Below are 17,936 nucleotides of genomic sequence, written 5' to 3' on the forward strand. Positions count from 1 at the left end.
CGGGGTGACATGAGAGAACTTGGGAAGGTTGAACACCAGACGGGCTGCGGCATTCTGGATGAGTTGTAGGGGTTTAATGGCACAGGCAGGGAGCCCCACCAACAGCGAGTTGCAGTAATCCAGACGGGAGATGACAAGTGCCTGGATGATACTCCCACTAAGTGCCAACCAGATAAGATGGTGTATCACTGCAGAATGCTGTGGTAGCCATGCTGGTTAAGTGTGCCTTGAATTCTAAATAAATCACAGACAGTGTCACCAGCAAAGCACCCCCATACCATGACACCTCCTCCTCCATGCTTCACGGTGGGAACCACACATGCGGAGATCATCCATTCACCTACTCTGCGTCTCACAAAGACATGGCGGTTGGAACCAGAAATCTCAAATTTGGACTCATCTAACCAAAAGACAGATTTCCACCGGTCTGATATCCATTGCTCATGTTTCTTGGCCCAAGCAAGTCTCCTCTTCTTATTGGTGTCCTTTATTAGTGGTTTCTTTGCAGCAATTCGACCATGAAGGCCTGATTCACGCAATCTCCTCTGAACAGTTGATTTTGAGATGTGTCTGTTACTTGAACTCTGTGAAGCATTTATTTGGGCTGCAATCTGAGGTGCAGGTAACTCTAATGACCGTATCCTCTGCAGCGGAGGTAACTCTGGGTCTTCCTTTCCTGTGGCGGTACTCATGAGACTCAATTTCATCATAGCACTTGATGGTTTTTGCAACTGCACTTGAAGAAACTTTAAACGTTTTTGACATTTTCCGTATTGACTGACCTTCATGTCTTAACTTCTCTAGGGTAGGGGGCAGTATTTTGACGTCCGGATGAAGAAGGTGCCCAGAGTAAACTGCCTGCTACTCAGTCCCAGAAGCTAAGATATGCATATTATTAGTAGATTTGGATAGAAAACACTCTGTAGTTTCTAAAACGGTTTGAATGATGTCTGTGAGTATAACAGAACTCATATTGCAGGCAAAAACCTGAGAAAAGAATCCAACCAGGAAGTGTGGAAATCTGAGGTTTGTAGTTTTTCAAGTGATTCCCTATCCAGTATAAAGTGTCTGTGGGGTCATTTTGCACTTCCTAAGGCTTCCACTAGATGTCAACAGTCTTTAGAACGTTGTTTCATGCTTCTACTGTGAATGGGGAGAGAATAAGAGCCATTGGAATCAGATGACTGAGAAAATTACATGAGCTCAGTGGCGCGCGCCCATGTGAGTTAGCTGTGTTCCTTTTATTTTTTGAAGACAAAGGAATCGTCCAGTTGGACTATTATGGAAGATTTATGATAAAAACATGCTAAAGATCGATTCTATACATTGTTTGACATGTTTCTACGAGCTGTAATGTAACTTTTTTGGCTATTCGTCTGAACTCACTGCGCGAGCACAGTGGATTTGGATTACTCGACTGAACACGCAAGCAAAAAGGAGGTATTTGGACATAAAGGATGGACTTAATCGAAACAAATGAACATTTATTGTCGAACTGGGATTCCTGGGAGTGCATTCCGATGAAGATCATCAAAGGTAAGTGAATATTTATAATGCTATTTCTGAGTTATGTTGACTCCATAAAATGGCGGGTTTGGTTTTGTGACAGCGCCGTACTCAGATTATTGCAAAGTGTGCTTTCGCTGTAAAGCTTTTTTGAAATCTGACACAGCGGTTGCATTAAGGAGAAGTGTATCTATAATTCTTTGAATAACAGTTGAATATTTTATCAACGTTTATGATGAGTATTTCTGTAAATTGATGTGCTCATTCACCGGACGTTTTGGGAGGCAAAACATTTCTGAACATTACACGCCAATGTAACATTATTTTTTTATATAAATATGAACTTTATCGAGTAAAACATACATGTATAGTGTAACATGAAGTCCTATGAGTGCCATCTGATGAAGATCATCAAAGGTTAGGGATTAATTTTAGCTGTATTTCTGGTTTTTGTGACGCCTCTCCTTGCTTGGAAAATGGCTGTGTGGTTTTTCTTGTCTCTGCGCTGTCCTAACATAATCTAATGTTATGCTTTCGCCGTAAAGCCTTTTTGAAATCGAACAATGTGGTTGCATTAGCGAGAAGTGTATCTTTAAAATGGGATATAATAGTTGTATGTTTGAGAAATTTGAATAGTGTGTCCCGCAGGTGGTCTTGCCATAATATGAACTTGGTATTTTACCAAATAGGGCTATCTTAGGTATACCACCCCTACCTTGTCACAACACAACTGACTGGCTGAAACGCATTAAGAAGGAAAGAAATTCCACAAATGAACTTTTAACAAGGCACACCTGTTAATTGAAATGCATTCCAGATGACTACCTCATGAAGCTGGTTGAGAGAATTCCAAGAATGTGCAAATCTGTGATCAAGTTCAAGGGTGGCTATTTTGAAGAATCTCAAATATTAAATATATTTTGATTTGTTTAACACATTTTTGGTTACTACATGATTCCATATGTGTTATTTCATAGTTTTGATGTCTTCCCTATTATTCTACAATGTAGAAAATAACAATAAATAAAAACCTTGAATGAGTAGGTGTGTCCATACTTTTGACTGGTACTGTACATAAAAAATAAAAAAAAAAGATAAAATATATAATTTTGCCTTTACTGCTATAGCCCATAGAAACGCATTGAGTAACACATTCATAAATGGCAAAACAGACAGTCTGTCACGACTTCCGCTGTAGTCGGCTCCTCTCCTTGTTCGGGCGGCGTTCGGCGATCGACGTCACCGGCTTTCTAGCCATCACCGCTCTATTTTTCATATGTCCATTTGTTTTGTCTTGTTCCATACACACCTGGTTTTCATTCCCCAATCAATCTACATGTATTTAGTCCTCTGTTCCCCATCATGTCTTTGTGTGTAATTGTTCATTGTTAATGGTGTATGTTCACACGCAATACTTTTATAGTTTATGTTCCGTGGTTTTGGGCACTTATGTCATTTTTTGTGCCTATTGTTGAACGGAATAAAAGTGCGCCTGTTTACTTTACTCTGCTCTCCTGCACTTCGCCTCCCTTACACAGCCTTAACACAGTCAAAAATTAGGAGACATAATGAGATATTAGAAAGCTAAGCAAATATTTTACTTTTTTTTTTTTACACTTTCCATACTTCCATGTAAAAAAAAACGGTACCGGTTACTTTCAAATGAGTCCTGTGATACTTGTGGGGGTCATCGAGCAAAATGTAGAGCAAAACAGAGAACACCATCGTGTGACTCTTTCCATACATGCGTGCGTGCGTGCGTGCGTGTGTGTGTGCGTGTGTGCGTGTGTGTGTAGTGGGGTAATATGTATCAGTTATTAGTTATCAAACCGTTCGGGACGCTATAGACGTTTTCGTGAGATTATCGATTTTTGGGATGTCTCATGGTCTGACAAACACCGCTGTAGCTCGGCCACATTTTCCACCACAGATGTGGATGCGGTGGATTGAGACGCAACCCGTGCGTGAGTGTGTGCGTGCGTATGTGCGTATGTAGCGATGATCTCTACTATTATGTACTGACTTCTATGTGAAAACCTTTTCTGTCTGTCACACACACACACACACACACATAGGAAAATGAGGGAATATCCTATTTGATAAAACCAGTTTGAAACTATGTGGTTTATGGAAAGACTTCAGCTTGTTAGATCAACGCATTTTGTGTTTATACAAAGGAATCTGGTAATCAGTGTATAGCTACTTTATAATATTTTGTTAAACATGTATTTGTCTTGTTGATAAGATGGTAAAGTCCTGCATGGTCTAGTTTGGGAGCAGTACCGTTACTTACTGTACTGGGCTGTGCTGTTGTGAGCCAGGGATGGCTCAACTAGTGAAATATCTCCACTAAAAACTTCAGTCCATAATCTGCTATGAGGACTTTTTCAATTATGTGAAGTGAAATAATTTTGCGGTTGAGATGGAATCAACCCTAACTCTGATTATTTGCCCTGCCGAGCCACTCAATCTTCTAATAACTGTAATCCTTCCTCAATGTAGCTATAGACATACACACTGGTACGTGCACGCACAAGGATCCGTGTGTGTAATGAGTATTGACCCAAGGAGGACCGCTTCCACTGGGTAATATAACTACAAAAGAGAGAGGGAAGGCTGATTGCAAGAGAGATAGAGACAGAGAAAGACACCCACACAGACAGCCATTTCAGTGAACAGTGTACAGTAGTGTGAGTGTACAGCAGTAGATGACTGATAAATTATGCAAAACACATAGACATCTATGTTTGGTTCAGATTTGGTGCGTTCCGGACCGGCCTTGATTTCAACATCCATGGTCTCCCATTAGGGTTTTAATCAAGCCCAGCCCTGCTTACTTTTGATATTTGCCACTGACTACTACCAATTTTTTATTGTGAGAATGATTGTTGAGAGATCTCTACTTAAAAATGTAATACATTCACTGTTGCTGTCGAAGTCATTCCAAAGGGTAGGTTTACCAGAGCAAATTAAATATAACTACTTAGGCCTTTATAGCCGTTCGCGAAGTTATCAACAGCTAATGTTTCAATTCAACCCAGAATTCAACTAAAAATAAACAATACATATAGCCCCAGGGTTTCAAGATTTGGTTGATTTCAAATGTAATCTACATGTTAATAATTGATATGTTGGATTCATGTCTCCATCTCAACCAAAAATCTAAGTTAAAGAGAAGGACTAAATCAAATGAAACTTTATTTAAAGTGCATTTAAAGTTTGATTTCATTTGATTTTGTCCTATTCTTTAATTGGGTTGAGATGGAGACGTGAATCCAACATATCAGTTATTCATTTGTTGACAAACTGGAATTAAAGCCCGACTAAATCATTGGCACAGATGGAACTATCCACGCAGAAAATGCATCTCCTCTAAATGTTGATATTTGGTTGCATTGACAACCAAACACAGTTCAATATCACTTTTGCAATACAGTAAATAATCTATTAACTTGTCGACAACTTAACAATACATATAGCCCCAGGGTTTCAAGATTTGGTTGATTTCAAATGTAATCTACAAGTTAATAACTGTTATGTTGGATTCACATCTCCAACTAAAGGAAAAATAAAAGTTCAAGAATAGGATTAAACCAGTGGCTCAGAACTATTCAAGCAGTAGATGCATCTCCTTTAAATGTTTATATAATGGTTGTGTTGTCCACGACAATTGAATATTGCTTTTGTAATACAGTAAACAGCCCGGAGTTAATGTAACAGTATTTATTCAACCTTTTAATGAGTTACACATCCATGGACACATTTGGAGTTTACTGTGTGCTATAAATGTATTCTTATGTAATCAAAGAAAGTGTGCATGTTCAGAATTGCAAGTCTGTGGAGATCTTCACAAGTGCTATAATAATCTGCCCAGAATCTCAAACCACATTGATCCTTTGTACTTTTAATGTAATCTCAACTGAAATCCAGGTAATTTGGTTATGCTATTAGCTGAAGCACAGTGATAACACAATAAACTGTTGTATAAATAAACTAAATAACATTTAATTACCCATTTGAACTTTGTTGTGCTTTTAAATGGATGAAAGTGCAGTGATTACACATTTGGTTGACAACTAAACCAAAAATCCGACATTGTTTTTCCATTGGAATTTGGTTGTGCTTTTAGATTGTTGAAAGCATGGTGATAACACATTGGGAATTCAACAAACGTTTGCCTGTCTTTGTGAGTGGGTGAATCTACAGAAGGTTGTAATCTCATTGATCAATGTCTCAACCAAATATTACCCAATTTTCCAAGTTTAAGTGGTGTGGTGTGGTGTGCCCAGTGGGTAGGCAGTATTTCTTAAACTTACAGAAGGCAAATCATTTCTGCAAAATGAAATATAAATGTTGATATTAGTTGGAATGGGTCTTTACTTCAAGATTATTGGGTTGTGATGTATTTCTGATACCTTTTAAGACTTTTTCTGCAAGATGTTTTCTAAGACCCCTTTTCCATCTGTTTGACCATAAATCAAAGAAAGCCGATGCTTATTCCATTTTTTTTGCATGGAAAATGGTTGAAACATTGATATATATGCTTTATAAATAGACTCGTAGCTTTCCTTTGACACCAAATTTTAACTTGACATGTTAGAGCTCATGGGGCTTTTTACATGGAAATGGCTTTAGCTAAAGTAGGGCAACAGCTGGGACAACCTTTTCACCCTCACTCACATGACCTCTGTTTATGGTTTCCTTATCAAAGCATTTATTGGTCGCGTACACAGTTTAGCAGATGTTATTACAGGTGCAATGAAATGTTTGGATTGGTAGCTCCTAACAGTGCACAAATAAAAAGTAATCAAAAACTACAAACAAGAAATCAATCAGTAATCCAAATGCAACTCATGCGAATATACACCAAAAAGATATAGTAAGAATATGTACAGCAGTATACAGTGCCTTCGGAAAGTATTCAGGCCCCTTGACTTTTTACACGTTTTGTTAGGTTATAGCCTTATTAAAAAAAAAAAAGTTTTTTCAATCCCTCAATCTACACACAATACCCCATAATGACAAAGATTATTAAAAAACTGATATCACATTTACATAAGTATTCAGGTCCAAAGTACTCAGCACTTTGTTGAAGCACCTTTGGCAGCGATTACAGCCTCGAGTCTTCTTGGGGTATGACACTACAAGCTTGCCATATCTGTATTTGGGGAGTTTTTCCCATTCTTCTCTGCAGATCCTCTCAAACTCTGTCAGGTTGGATGGGGGGTGTTAATGCACAGCTAGTTTCAGGTCTCTTCAGAGATGTTCGATCGGGTTCAAGTCTGGGCTCTGGCTGGGCCACTCAAGGACATTCAGAGACTTGTCCCAAAGCCACTCCTTCATGAGGTAGTCACCTGGAACACATTTCAATTAACAGGTGTACCTTGTTAAAAGTTAATTTGTGGAATTTCTTTCCTTCTTAATGCGTTTGAGCCAATCAGTTGTGTTATGACAAGGTAGGGGTGGTATACAGAAGATAGCCCTATCTGGTAAAAGACCAAGTCCATATTATTGGCAAGAACAGCTCAAATAAGCAAAGAGAAATGACAGTCCATCATTACTTTAAGACATGAAGGTCAGTCAATCCGGACAATTTCAAGATCTTTTAAAGTTTCTTCAAGTGCAGTTGCAAAAACCATCAAGAGCTATGATGAAACTGGCTCTCATGAGGACCACCACAGGAAAGGAAGACCCAGAGTTACCTCTGCTGCAGAGGATACGTTCATTAGAGTTACCAGCCTCAGAAATTGCAGCCCAAATAAATGCTTCACAGAGTTCAAGTACCAGACACATCTCAACATCAACTGTTCAGAGGAGGCTGCGTGAATCAGGCCTTCATGGTCCAATTGCTGCAAAGAAACCACTAATAAAGGACACCAATAAGAAGAAGAGACTTGCTTGGGCCCAGAAACACGAGCAAGGGACATTAGACCAGTGGAAATCTGTCTTTTGGTCTCATGAGTCTAAATTTGAGATTTTTGGTTTCAACCGCTGTGTCTTTGTGAGATGCAGAGTAGGTAAACGGATGATCTCCGCATGTGTGGTTCCCACCATGAAGCATGGAGGAGGAGGTGTGATGGTATGGGGATGCTTTGCTGGTGACACAGTCAGTGATATATTTAGAATTTAAGGCACACTTAACCAGCATGGCTACCACAGCATTCTGCAGCGATACACCATCTTATCTGGTTGGCGCTTAGTGGGAGTATCATTTGTTTTTCAACAGGACAATGACCCAAAACACACCTCCAGGCTGTGTAAGAACTATTTGACCAAGGAGAGTGATGGAAAAGCAGCCAACAAGCGCTCAGCATATGTGGGAACTCCAAGACTGTTGAAAAAGCATTCTAGGTGAAGCTGGTTGATAGAATGCTAAGAGTGTGCAAAGCTGTCATCAAGGCAAAGGGTGGCTACTTTGAAGAATCTAAAATATATATTGATTTGTTTAACACTTTTTTGGTTCCTACATGATTCCACATGTGTTATTTCATAGTTTTGATGTCTTCACTATTATTCTACAATGTAGAAAATTTTAACAATATATAAAAAACCTTGAGTGAGAAGGTGTGCCCATACTTTTGACTGGTACTGTATCTGGGGAAGGGTATTAAACAATTGCTAGAATGTTGAAAGTTTCCAAGAGCACAGTGGTCTTCATCATTGGGAAATGTAAAAAAAAATATGGAAGTACCCAGACCAGTGATGCCAACTTAGCAATTTTGTTGCTAGATTTTTGCAACTTTTCAGACTACCCTGGCACCTTTTTTTTCCAAACAGCACCTAGCAACAAATGTAGCTACTTTTAAAAATATATTTGGAACTTTTAGCAACTTTTGAAAAGTGACTCAAACGCTAAAATGCACGCATTTCCCCTCTAAATGACACAAAAACGATTTTCTCTGTCACACACTCAGTCACAACACACGTGCCAGGCGGCAAAAGTGCATTGTGAGGGACGTCAGCAATAGGCGCCCAGCTCATGCACAGGCAGCAGCAGGCCAGCAGCAATTTCAGTAAATTGCAAATCATTGTTGGCTGACTGCAGCAGCAATAGTCCCGGTTCGACGAGCCAAACCCAATCAATATAGTTGGTCACGAATGTTTGATCTTGAACAGAACTTACAACATCAATTAACATGTCTCAATCATAATTGGACAGCCAGAAGTTCAGAAAAGAGTGGGAGTCTGTACCTGAACAAATGTCAAATCATATTTTTTGCCGAGATGGCCAGTCAATTTGAGTAACGTTATTGTGTATTCTACCTAATGACGCAGTTTTACGTTATCACGCAATGACATCACAACGTCATTTAGCAACTTTTAGCAACAAATCAACCTGCCTCTAGCAATTTACCCTGAAAATTAGTTGGCAGCACTGACCCAGACTCTGCCTAAGCTGGCTGTCCGACCGAACTGAGAAACTGGGCAAGAAGGACCTTGGTCAGGGAGGTTCCTTACCTGAGATAGGAGAACCTGCCTGAAGGAAAACAGTCCCTACAACACTTCACCAATCTGGCATTTATGGGAGAGTGGCCAGACGGAAGCCACTCATGAGAGAAAGGCACATGACAGCACGCCTGGAGTTTGCAAAAAAGCACATGAAAGACTCTGAGATCATAAGGCAAAATATTATGTGGTCTGATGAGACAAAAATGTTACTCTTTGGCCTGAATGCAATGCGCTATGTCTGGAGAAAACCAGGCACAGCTCATCACCTGTCTAACACCGTTCCTTCTGTGAAGCATGGTGGTGGCAGCATTATGCTATGGGGATGCTTTTCAGTGGTGGGGACTGGGAGACTGGTAAGGATAAAGGGAACAATGAATGGAGACAAATACAGGCAAATCCTTGATAAGTGCAAACGACCTTAGACTGGAGCGAAGATTTACGTTCCAACAGGACAATGACCCCAAGCATACAGCCAAAGCAACACTGGAACGGCTTCAGAACAATAATATGCAACTCCTTGAGTGGCCCAGCCAAAGCCCAGACTTGAATCCCATTGAAAATCTGTGGAAAGTCTTAAAGACTGCTGTTCACCGCAGCTCCCAATCTAATTTAACAGAGCTTGAGAAAATCCCCAAATCCATATGTGCAAAGCTGATACAGACATACCCAAGATGACTCAAAACGGTAATTGCCACCAAAGGTGTTTCTACAAAGTATTGACTCAGGGGCGTGAATACTTATGTATATGAGATACATCTGTATGTCATTTTTTATAAATGTACAAAAATGTCTAAAAACATGTTTTCACTTTGTCGTTATGAGGTACTGTGTGTAAATTGGTGAGAAAAAAATGATAATTTAATTCATTTTGAATTCAGGCTGTACCCAACAAAATGTGGAATATGTAAGGGTTATGAATACTTTCTGAAGGCAGTGTATATTAGAATGAGCTATGTGAAGAGTACAGTATACGAATACACAGTATGAAAAACTATATAAAAGAAACGTGAAACTTGAATTGTCCAGTGTTTAATGACTCTATATACTGTAAGTGCGTGTGTTTGTGAGTATGTGCGTATGTGTGTGAGTGAGTGTATATGTGAGTACAGGTCTGTCTGTCTGTCTGTCTGTCTGTCTGTCTGTCTGTCTGTCTGTCTGTCTGTCTGTCTGTCTGTCTGTCTGTCTGTCTGTCTGTCTGTCTGTCTGTCTGTCTGTCTGTCTGTCTGTCTGTCTGTCTGTCTGTCTGTCTGTCTGTCTGTCTGTCTGTCTACATGAGATGTGTGATGGCCTGGATTTGGTCGAGGCTTTGATGCACCTGTACCGTCTCTGTCTGCTAGATGGTAACAGAGTGAATAGACCGTGACCTGGGTGGCCGTAGTGCAGGGTCACTGTATTAGGGAGTACAGTATGTTCAGAGTAGATTAAGTTTGTGCCTGTGGCTCCTGCAGGATATCTTAACTTGATATTATGCAATAAACACTTCCAGAAAATGACTGACCTGATTGATTGCTATTCCACCCAGGTCTCTCTCTCACACCTCTCTCCTATCCCCCCCTTTCTCCCAATCCACCACCAATCTCTCTCTCTCCTTTCTCCTCTCTTTCTCTCCCTTCCCTCTCTCACACCCTCTTTCAATCCAATCCTCCTCTCTGTCTTTGCCCCCCTTTTCTCCCACACCCTCCCTCCTATCTTCCTCTCTCCATTTCTTCCCCCTCTCTCTCACACCTTCTCCCACTCCAACCCCATCCTCTCTCGCTCTCTCCCCCTTTCTCTGCCCCTGGCAGCCTCAGACCAAGCCTAGGTCTCCTAAATTGATTTGGTTTTTGCAGAGCAGGGTTTTAATTGTGTTTCTGTACCAACCATCACACACAAACACGTACTCATACTTATAGACATACACGAGCCACAGTCTTTCCCGTCTTCTCCACCTGACAAGAATAAATTGGATAATGAAACAGTAATGAAAGAAGAGCCATTTTTGTGGGAAAATAATTCCCCTCGCAGCTCCCATTTGATGCTTTAACAATCCATTACTTTGTGAGTTTTTCAAATTTACGAAACTGCAACTGTTCTCTCCTCAAATAGGTATATTAAATTGCGTTTATATTTACATATTCAAATTGATTATGGAAAATGCAAACGGCATAGCCCATAAAATGGTTAGAGTTCGAGAGAGCACACAGCGCATCGTCCTCCTCGTGCCCCCCCTCTCTCGCTCTCACTCTCTCTGACCCTCCCTCCTTCCATCTCTCTCTCTGTGCAGTGAGATTCCTGGGGACATCACAGCACGAGGCAAGTCTGCTTTGAGGAGAGCGCGAGGACAGATTAACCCTTCATATTGGAGAGCAAGCCTACTTCACATCAGACAACATGCAGGTAAACAAACTCAACTTCATTCATTCTATTAACATGGTCATGGTTGTTTTACATTTTAGCCTACCATTGCTTCTGAAATTGCGCTTCAATCCAAAACTGCATGTTTCACACCTTATAGGGGCAATCCGCAGTAAAAAGCTGAGGGATGGGGCTATAGAAAGAGCTATGGATGTAAGGACTGACCATTCATGATATAAAAAGTATAGCTTTTGAGGCTATACAGTGACATTTACATTTATTTTGTTTCCAAACATTGGAGTAAAACAACCTTATATTTGGGGTTCTGTTGTGGTATGACAGTTGAACTAAGCTCATGAGGCATTTATAAATTACATTCTTCAAGAATCAATGGGTACATATCATTCATTTATTTACTGTAAGTCCAAAAAGAAATGTAGAATCTGCAGATTGCCCCTTTAATCATTTGGAGGAGAAATTGCTATAAGTCATAGTAGTCTGAACAAACAGACAACTTGTTGTGTGTTTGCTTCCGTCCTTCCATCCACATGTCCTTCAGCAGCACATTTCTCCCTATTTGAGCCAAAGCAGAGAAGTTAAGTAATTAGCCGGCTGGTAATTCTACAGTGCTGTCTGTCTCCTTGGGCTGGGGCGCACGCTTTTAGCAAGTACGGCACAGGGACCTCATTCTCGGCTGCTTCCTGTGAGGTGTCACAGAGAATCATGTCTTCCACAGCGAATGTGCTGTCTCTCTCTTTCTCTCTCTTTCTCTCGCTCTCGCTCTCGCTCTCGCTCTCGCTCTCGCTCTCGCTCTCTCTCTGTGTGTCTGTGGGTGTATGTGTGTGTGTTTGTGTGTGAGTGTGTGTCTTCCAATTTTTGTTGACTAGGACCCTATAGTCCCTCCACCTGGGTCTATTGTGATGATTCATGTGTGAGCGTGACTATAAATCTTTAAATAGTCTGGTTTATAGAGGACTGTATTACCCTGTGTGTGAGAGTATGTGTTACTGTGTTTTATGTTACGTTTGAGTCACAGTTTCACTTAATCCAGAAACAATTTCTGAAAATTGGGAAATCTGTACGGTGATTGTGGAGTGGACAGACATCATACACACACACACGCACACACACACACACACACACACATGCACACACACACACACACACACACACACACACACACACACACACACACACACACACACACACACACACACACACACACACTCACACACACACACACACACACACACACACACCTTTGATTGATTGATGGATCTATTTACCTGATTAATTGATTGATCTATAGATTTATACATTACCATTCACAGTCAGTAGGTAGCCTATATTAGTTCACCATAGATACTGACAACAAGGTCTCTAGGAGGTGGGCTGACCACCCCTGAGCTAAGTTGATCCATCACTAAATAGTTTGACCCCACAAACACTGAAAAGCACAGGATAGGGAGAAAGGCTCGCTGAACACTGCTGACTTTCATCCTTCTCCCTAATCAGACTGATTCAGACCTAGAACACCAGATGAGTCGTTTACATGGCCAAACAAGGTTAAAAAACAGTCAGGCAGAAAATGAGCGTGCCTCTGTCTGTCAGTGATGGTTGGTCTAGTACAGGGCTATTCAACTCTTACCCTACGAGGTCCGGAGCTTTCGGGTTTTCTGTTCTACCTGATAATGAATTGCACCCACCTGGTGTCCCAGGTCTAAATCTGTCCCTGATTAGAGGAGAACAATGAAAAACGCAGTGGAACTGGCTTCGAGGTCCAGAGCTGAATTTGACGGGTCTGGTAAGATTGGATCCTAAGTAGACACGGATTTAGTGTATTTATCACAAGTACACTACTTGTCACAAGTACACTACATTCCTCAAGCCTTACAATAGGGGGTGACAGTACAGAGATGTTGGTACAGCGTTGTAGGCAGGGTAGAGAGTTTTTTTTTGTATTTACCTCCTGCAATTGGTGAAGTGTAATAAATCAATCAATTGATCAAATTATTGGCAAAAAAGCTGATTGTTCCACAGAGGTGTTGGCTCAGGCTGGAGTGAGGGGTTGTGTGTGTGTGTATGTGTGTGTGTGCGTGTGTGTGTGTGTGTGTATATGTTTGTGCATGCGTGCATTTGTGCGCTTGTTATGTGCATGTGGCGACTTGTGATTTGAGTCATCATCGTGTGTTGATGCTAACTAGCTTGGAGTGGAAGATTGAGACAGGGTTGGCTCTGGGCTCAGAGAAACCTTTCCTCACTCTCTCCCTCTCTCCCTCTCTCTCTATTTCTCTCTCTTTCTCCATCTCACTCACTCTTTCTCTCTCTTTCACTCTCTGGGTCATTCCACAAAATATGTGCTTTTTGCATCCCTTTGATATTTTAAGTAGAAATTGTGCACCTATATTGAATTTTAAAAGACCGTTATATCAAATGAAGTGCCCTCTAATACAGACCACATGGAGAATTCAATCAATCCAATTTTTTTATATGAATAAATGCTTGCTAAAGTGCCCAAATTCTGCATTTTGACATGCCCCTCCGTGCACCCTCTGTTACTTCGAGGAAGATTTGAATCCACTTTTACCTCAAAATGTCTCCAAGTTTTCACCATCATTGTCAAACCTTAGTAATGTTGTTTCTGTGACAAAGTTATTTCTGAAGATTATTATTGGTTTCATGTGATTAGTGATTGATTTACGTCAGTTACGTGAACTGAACTCTTGTTTTAATATGGTGAAACTATTTCTTTTCAAATATTTATTTAAAAAGAAACATTGAACATACAATAGTGAAATGATAGTATAAAAGCTGGTGAGCTGGTTCCACTCTTTTTGGTAGTTTGCTGGTGTTTTGTGGTGGAAAACTGAGCGAGTCGAGCATAACATGCCAATTCTGTTACCCATAGATAGACAGGCTAGAAATGTTTTTGAAATTTACATTTTGTTCTGAAGCTTGCATTCAAATGCCACTCCTTGTTTGATTTGATTTGAACATTTTATAGTACATAAAGAAGCCGCACCAGGCAACCAATACATGTACCAAAATTGCCGAAGATTATAAGACTTGTTTCTGTTCTGGTCCTCTATTGGTAGGCAAGTGGCTGCAGGGCAATCATACACAATGTCCACATATTTAGATTTATACAAAAAAGCTAACACAATAAGCTTCCATTGTCCCTGTCACAACAGGATTTATGGCTGATTTAAGGTGAACTTGTTTCTCCCTCACTCCCTCTCTCTCTCTGTCTATCTTTCTCCCTCACTCCCTCTCTCTCTGCAGGCATGGCTGACATTTTGAAATTTATGTAAACAATAATGTGATATTTACATGTGTACAGTATTTACATCGATAGTTCTGAGTATTGAAGTAAGAGCGTTCGTCTAGTGCTGTAATTCAGGGGGACTTATTCAAGACAGATTCAAGAAAGATTCTTTATTCATCTTTCATCTTTTTTTATTCAAGAACTCTCTGTCTGTCTGTCTGTGTCCCTGTCTCCTTCCCTCTGTCCATCCTTATCTGTTCTCTGTTATAACCAGGTCTATACCAGGGCTGGCCAACCACGGATCTAGAGCCCAGGTTCCAGCTCGTTACTACACTAATTGTGATCTAAGTTGAAGACTGTTTAGTTCATGATCTGAGTCAGGTATTAGTGCTGGGCTGGAACAAAGGTGTGCACACACTGTAGCCTTTCACACACTGCTACCTGTACAGTAGGAGCAGATTGAGATTACACTCCCAGTCAGCATCACATGGCTTTACGCGGACAAGTTCACTTCAAAGCGCAGACATTTTCCGCAGCTCTGTCAGTCCTCATCACTCAAAGCATTCACACTCACTCACTCACTCACTCACTCACTCACTCACTCACTCACTCACTCACTCACTCACTCACTCACTCACTCACTCACTCACACACACACACACACACACACACACACACACACACACACACACACACACACACACACACACACACACCTGCAGGTGCATGCAAATACACCTGTTCAATCGGCCCATAGAGAGACAGACAGAGGCTCCTTAATAATTGGGGTGTCTTGTAACCACATCCCCTGGAGAGGCGCACACACACAGCACTGTGGTACTGAGTGACTGGAGCTACAGAGGGAGAGATTTACAGTAGCTACATTTTTTCATGTGGCCAATGGTTTCATCTGGTTTTCACCAGAGGAAATAAAACATAATTAGAATAGTACTAAAGATTACACAGAAATTAGAATCAGCGCTCAACATGAATAGAAAGACTATCATTTTTTTTTGATAAGGTGTTTATACAGTACACGAAGGATGTGGGGCGGCAGGTAGCCTAGTGGTTAGAGCGTTGGATTAGTAACCGAAAGGTTGCAAGATCGAATCCCTGAGCTGACAAGGTAAAAACTCTGTCGTTCTGCCCCTGAACAAGGCAGTTAACCCACTGTTCCTAGGCCATCATTGAAAATAAGAATTTGTTCTTAACTGACTTGCCTAGTTAAATAAAATAAATTAAATGTTGATGGAATAGTTTCCATTCTGGATTTTTTTACAGATTAATCTCACATTGATCAACGTCCGCCCAGTACCCTGCCCTGAACCCTACTCACTGTTCTAGCCGGCTACCACCCAGCACTCTACCCTGCACCTTAGAGACTGCTGACCTATGTACAGTTGAAGTCGGAAATTTACATACACCTTAGCCAAATACATTTAAACTCAGTTTTTCATAATTCCTGACATTTAATCCCAGTAAAAATTCCCTGTTTTAGGTCAGTTAGGATCACCACTTTATTTTAAGAATGTGAAATGTCAGAATAATAGTAGTTAGAATTATTTATTTCAGCTTTTATTTCTTTAGCTTTAATTCCTTTCATCACATTCCCAGTGAGTCAGAAGTTAACATACACTCAATTCGTGTTTGGTAGCATTGCCTTTATATTGTTTAACTTGGGTCAAATGTTTCAGGTAGCCTTCCACAAGCGTCCCACAATAAGTTGGGTGAATTTTGGCCGGAGTCAGGTTTGTAGGCCTCCTTGCTCGCATACGCTTTTTCAGTTCTGCTCACAAATTTTCTATGGGATTGAGGTCAGGGCTTTGTGATGGCCACTCCAATACCTTGACTTTGTTGTCCTTAAGCCATTTTGCCACAACATTGGAAGTATGCTTGGGGTCATTGTCCATTTGGAAACCCATTTGCGACCAAGCTTTAACTTCCTGACTGATGTCTTGAGATGTTGCTTCAATATATCCACATAATTTTCCTCCCTCATGATGCCATCTATTTTGTGAAGGGCACCAGTGCCTCCTGCAGCAAAGCACCCCCACAACATGATGCTGCCACCCCCGTGCTTCACGGTTGGGATGGTGTTCTTCGGCTTGCAAGCCTCCCCCTTTTTCCTCCAAACACAACGTTGGTCATTATGGTCAAACAGTTCTATTTTTGTTTCATCAGACCAGGTGATATGTGCAGTTGCAAACTGTAGTTTGGCTTTTTTTATGGCGGTTTTGGAGCAGTGGCATCTTCCTTGCTGAGCAGTGTTTAGGTTATGTTGATATAAGACTTGTTTTACTGTGGATATAGATACTTTTGTACCTGTTTCCTCCAGCACCTTCACAAGGTCCTTTGCTGTTGTTCTGGGATTGATTTACACTTTTGCACCAAAGTACGTTCATCTCTAGGAGACAGAACGCATCTCCTTCCTGAGCGGTATGACGGCTGCGTGGTCCCATGGTGTTTATACTTGTGTACTATTGTTTGTACAGATGAACGTGGTACCTTCAGGCGTTTGGAAATTGCTCCCAAGGATGAACCAGACTTGTGGAGGTCTAAAAAAAAATCTTGGCTGATTTGTTTTGATTTTCCCATGATGTCAAGCAAAGAGGCACTGAGTTTGAAGGTAGGCCTTGAAATACATCCACAGGTACACCTCCAATTGACTCAAATGATGTTAACTAGCCTATCCGAAGCTTCTAAAGCCATGACATCATTTTCTGGAATTTTCTGTTTAAAGGCACAGTCAACTAAGTGTATGTGAACTTCTGACCCACTGGAATTGTGATACAGTGAATTATTAGTGAAATAATCTGTCTGTAAACAATTGTTGGAAAAATTACTTGCGTCATGCACAAAGTAGATGTCCTAACCGACTTGCCAAAACTATAGTTTGTTAACAAGAAGTATGTGGAGTGGTTGAAAAACGAGTTTTAATGACACCAACCTAAGTGTATGTAAACTTCCGACTTCAACTGTACATAGAGTCATTGTTTCACTTTATATGTACAATATATACTGTATTCTACCCATAGCTCATTCTACTCAGAGCTTATTTTATTTTTCTGTGTATGCGACCAACTAACTTTGATTTGATTACTGTTATGTCAGTGCACACACACACACACACGTGTGCACGCATGCACACGCACAGGCAAACAAACGCAAACACAAACGCACACACAAACCAGCCCTACACTCAAGTCCATATGAATCCGCCACCCTCCCACACACCCATGCTCTATGACAACCATGCATTTTCTCACAGATAGAGAGGTAGTCTTTGGACCCCTCTCTCCCGGTCACAGTTTTTTTCCCCCTCTCTCTCTTTTCCTAAATCCTTCTCTCTTTCTTTTCACAAGTCTCTCTCGATCCCCCTCTC

At 40.8% G+C, this 17,936-nt stretch overlaps 1 protein-coding gene across 1 annotated transcript in view; it reads left to right on the forward strand.

Annotated features, from left to right (window-relative positions):
- The first annotated feature begins 11,224 nt into the window (after positions 1-11,224).
- Positions 11,225-17,936, forward strand: part of LOC115164336 (calsenilin-like) — a 40,147-nt gene continuing 33,435 nt past the window's right edge. The window contains exon 1 of the mRNA XM_029716719.1: positions 11,225-11,331. Within this exon, the coding sequence (XP_029572579.1) occupies positions 11,326-11,331 (6 nt within the window). The 5' untranslated portion in view covers positions 11,225-11,325. The remainder of the gene's footprint in view (positions 11,332-17,936) is intronic.

This window comes from Salmo trutta, chromosome 27 (assembly GCF_901001165.1).
Source record: "Salmo trutta chromosome 27, fSalTru1.1, whole genome shotgun sequence".
NCBI lineage: Eukaryota > Metazoa > Chordata > Actinopteri > Salmoniformes > Salmonidae > Salmo > Salmo trutta.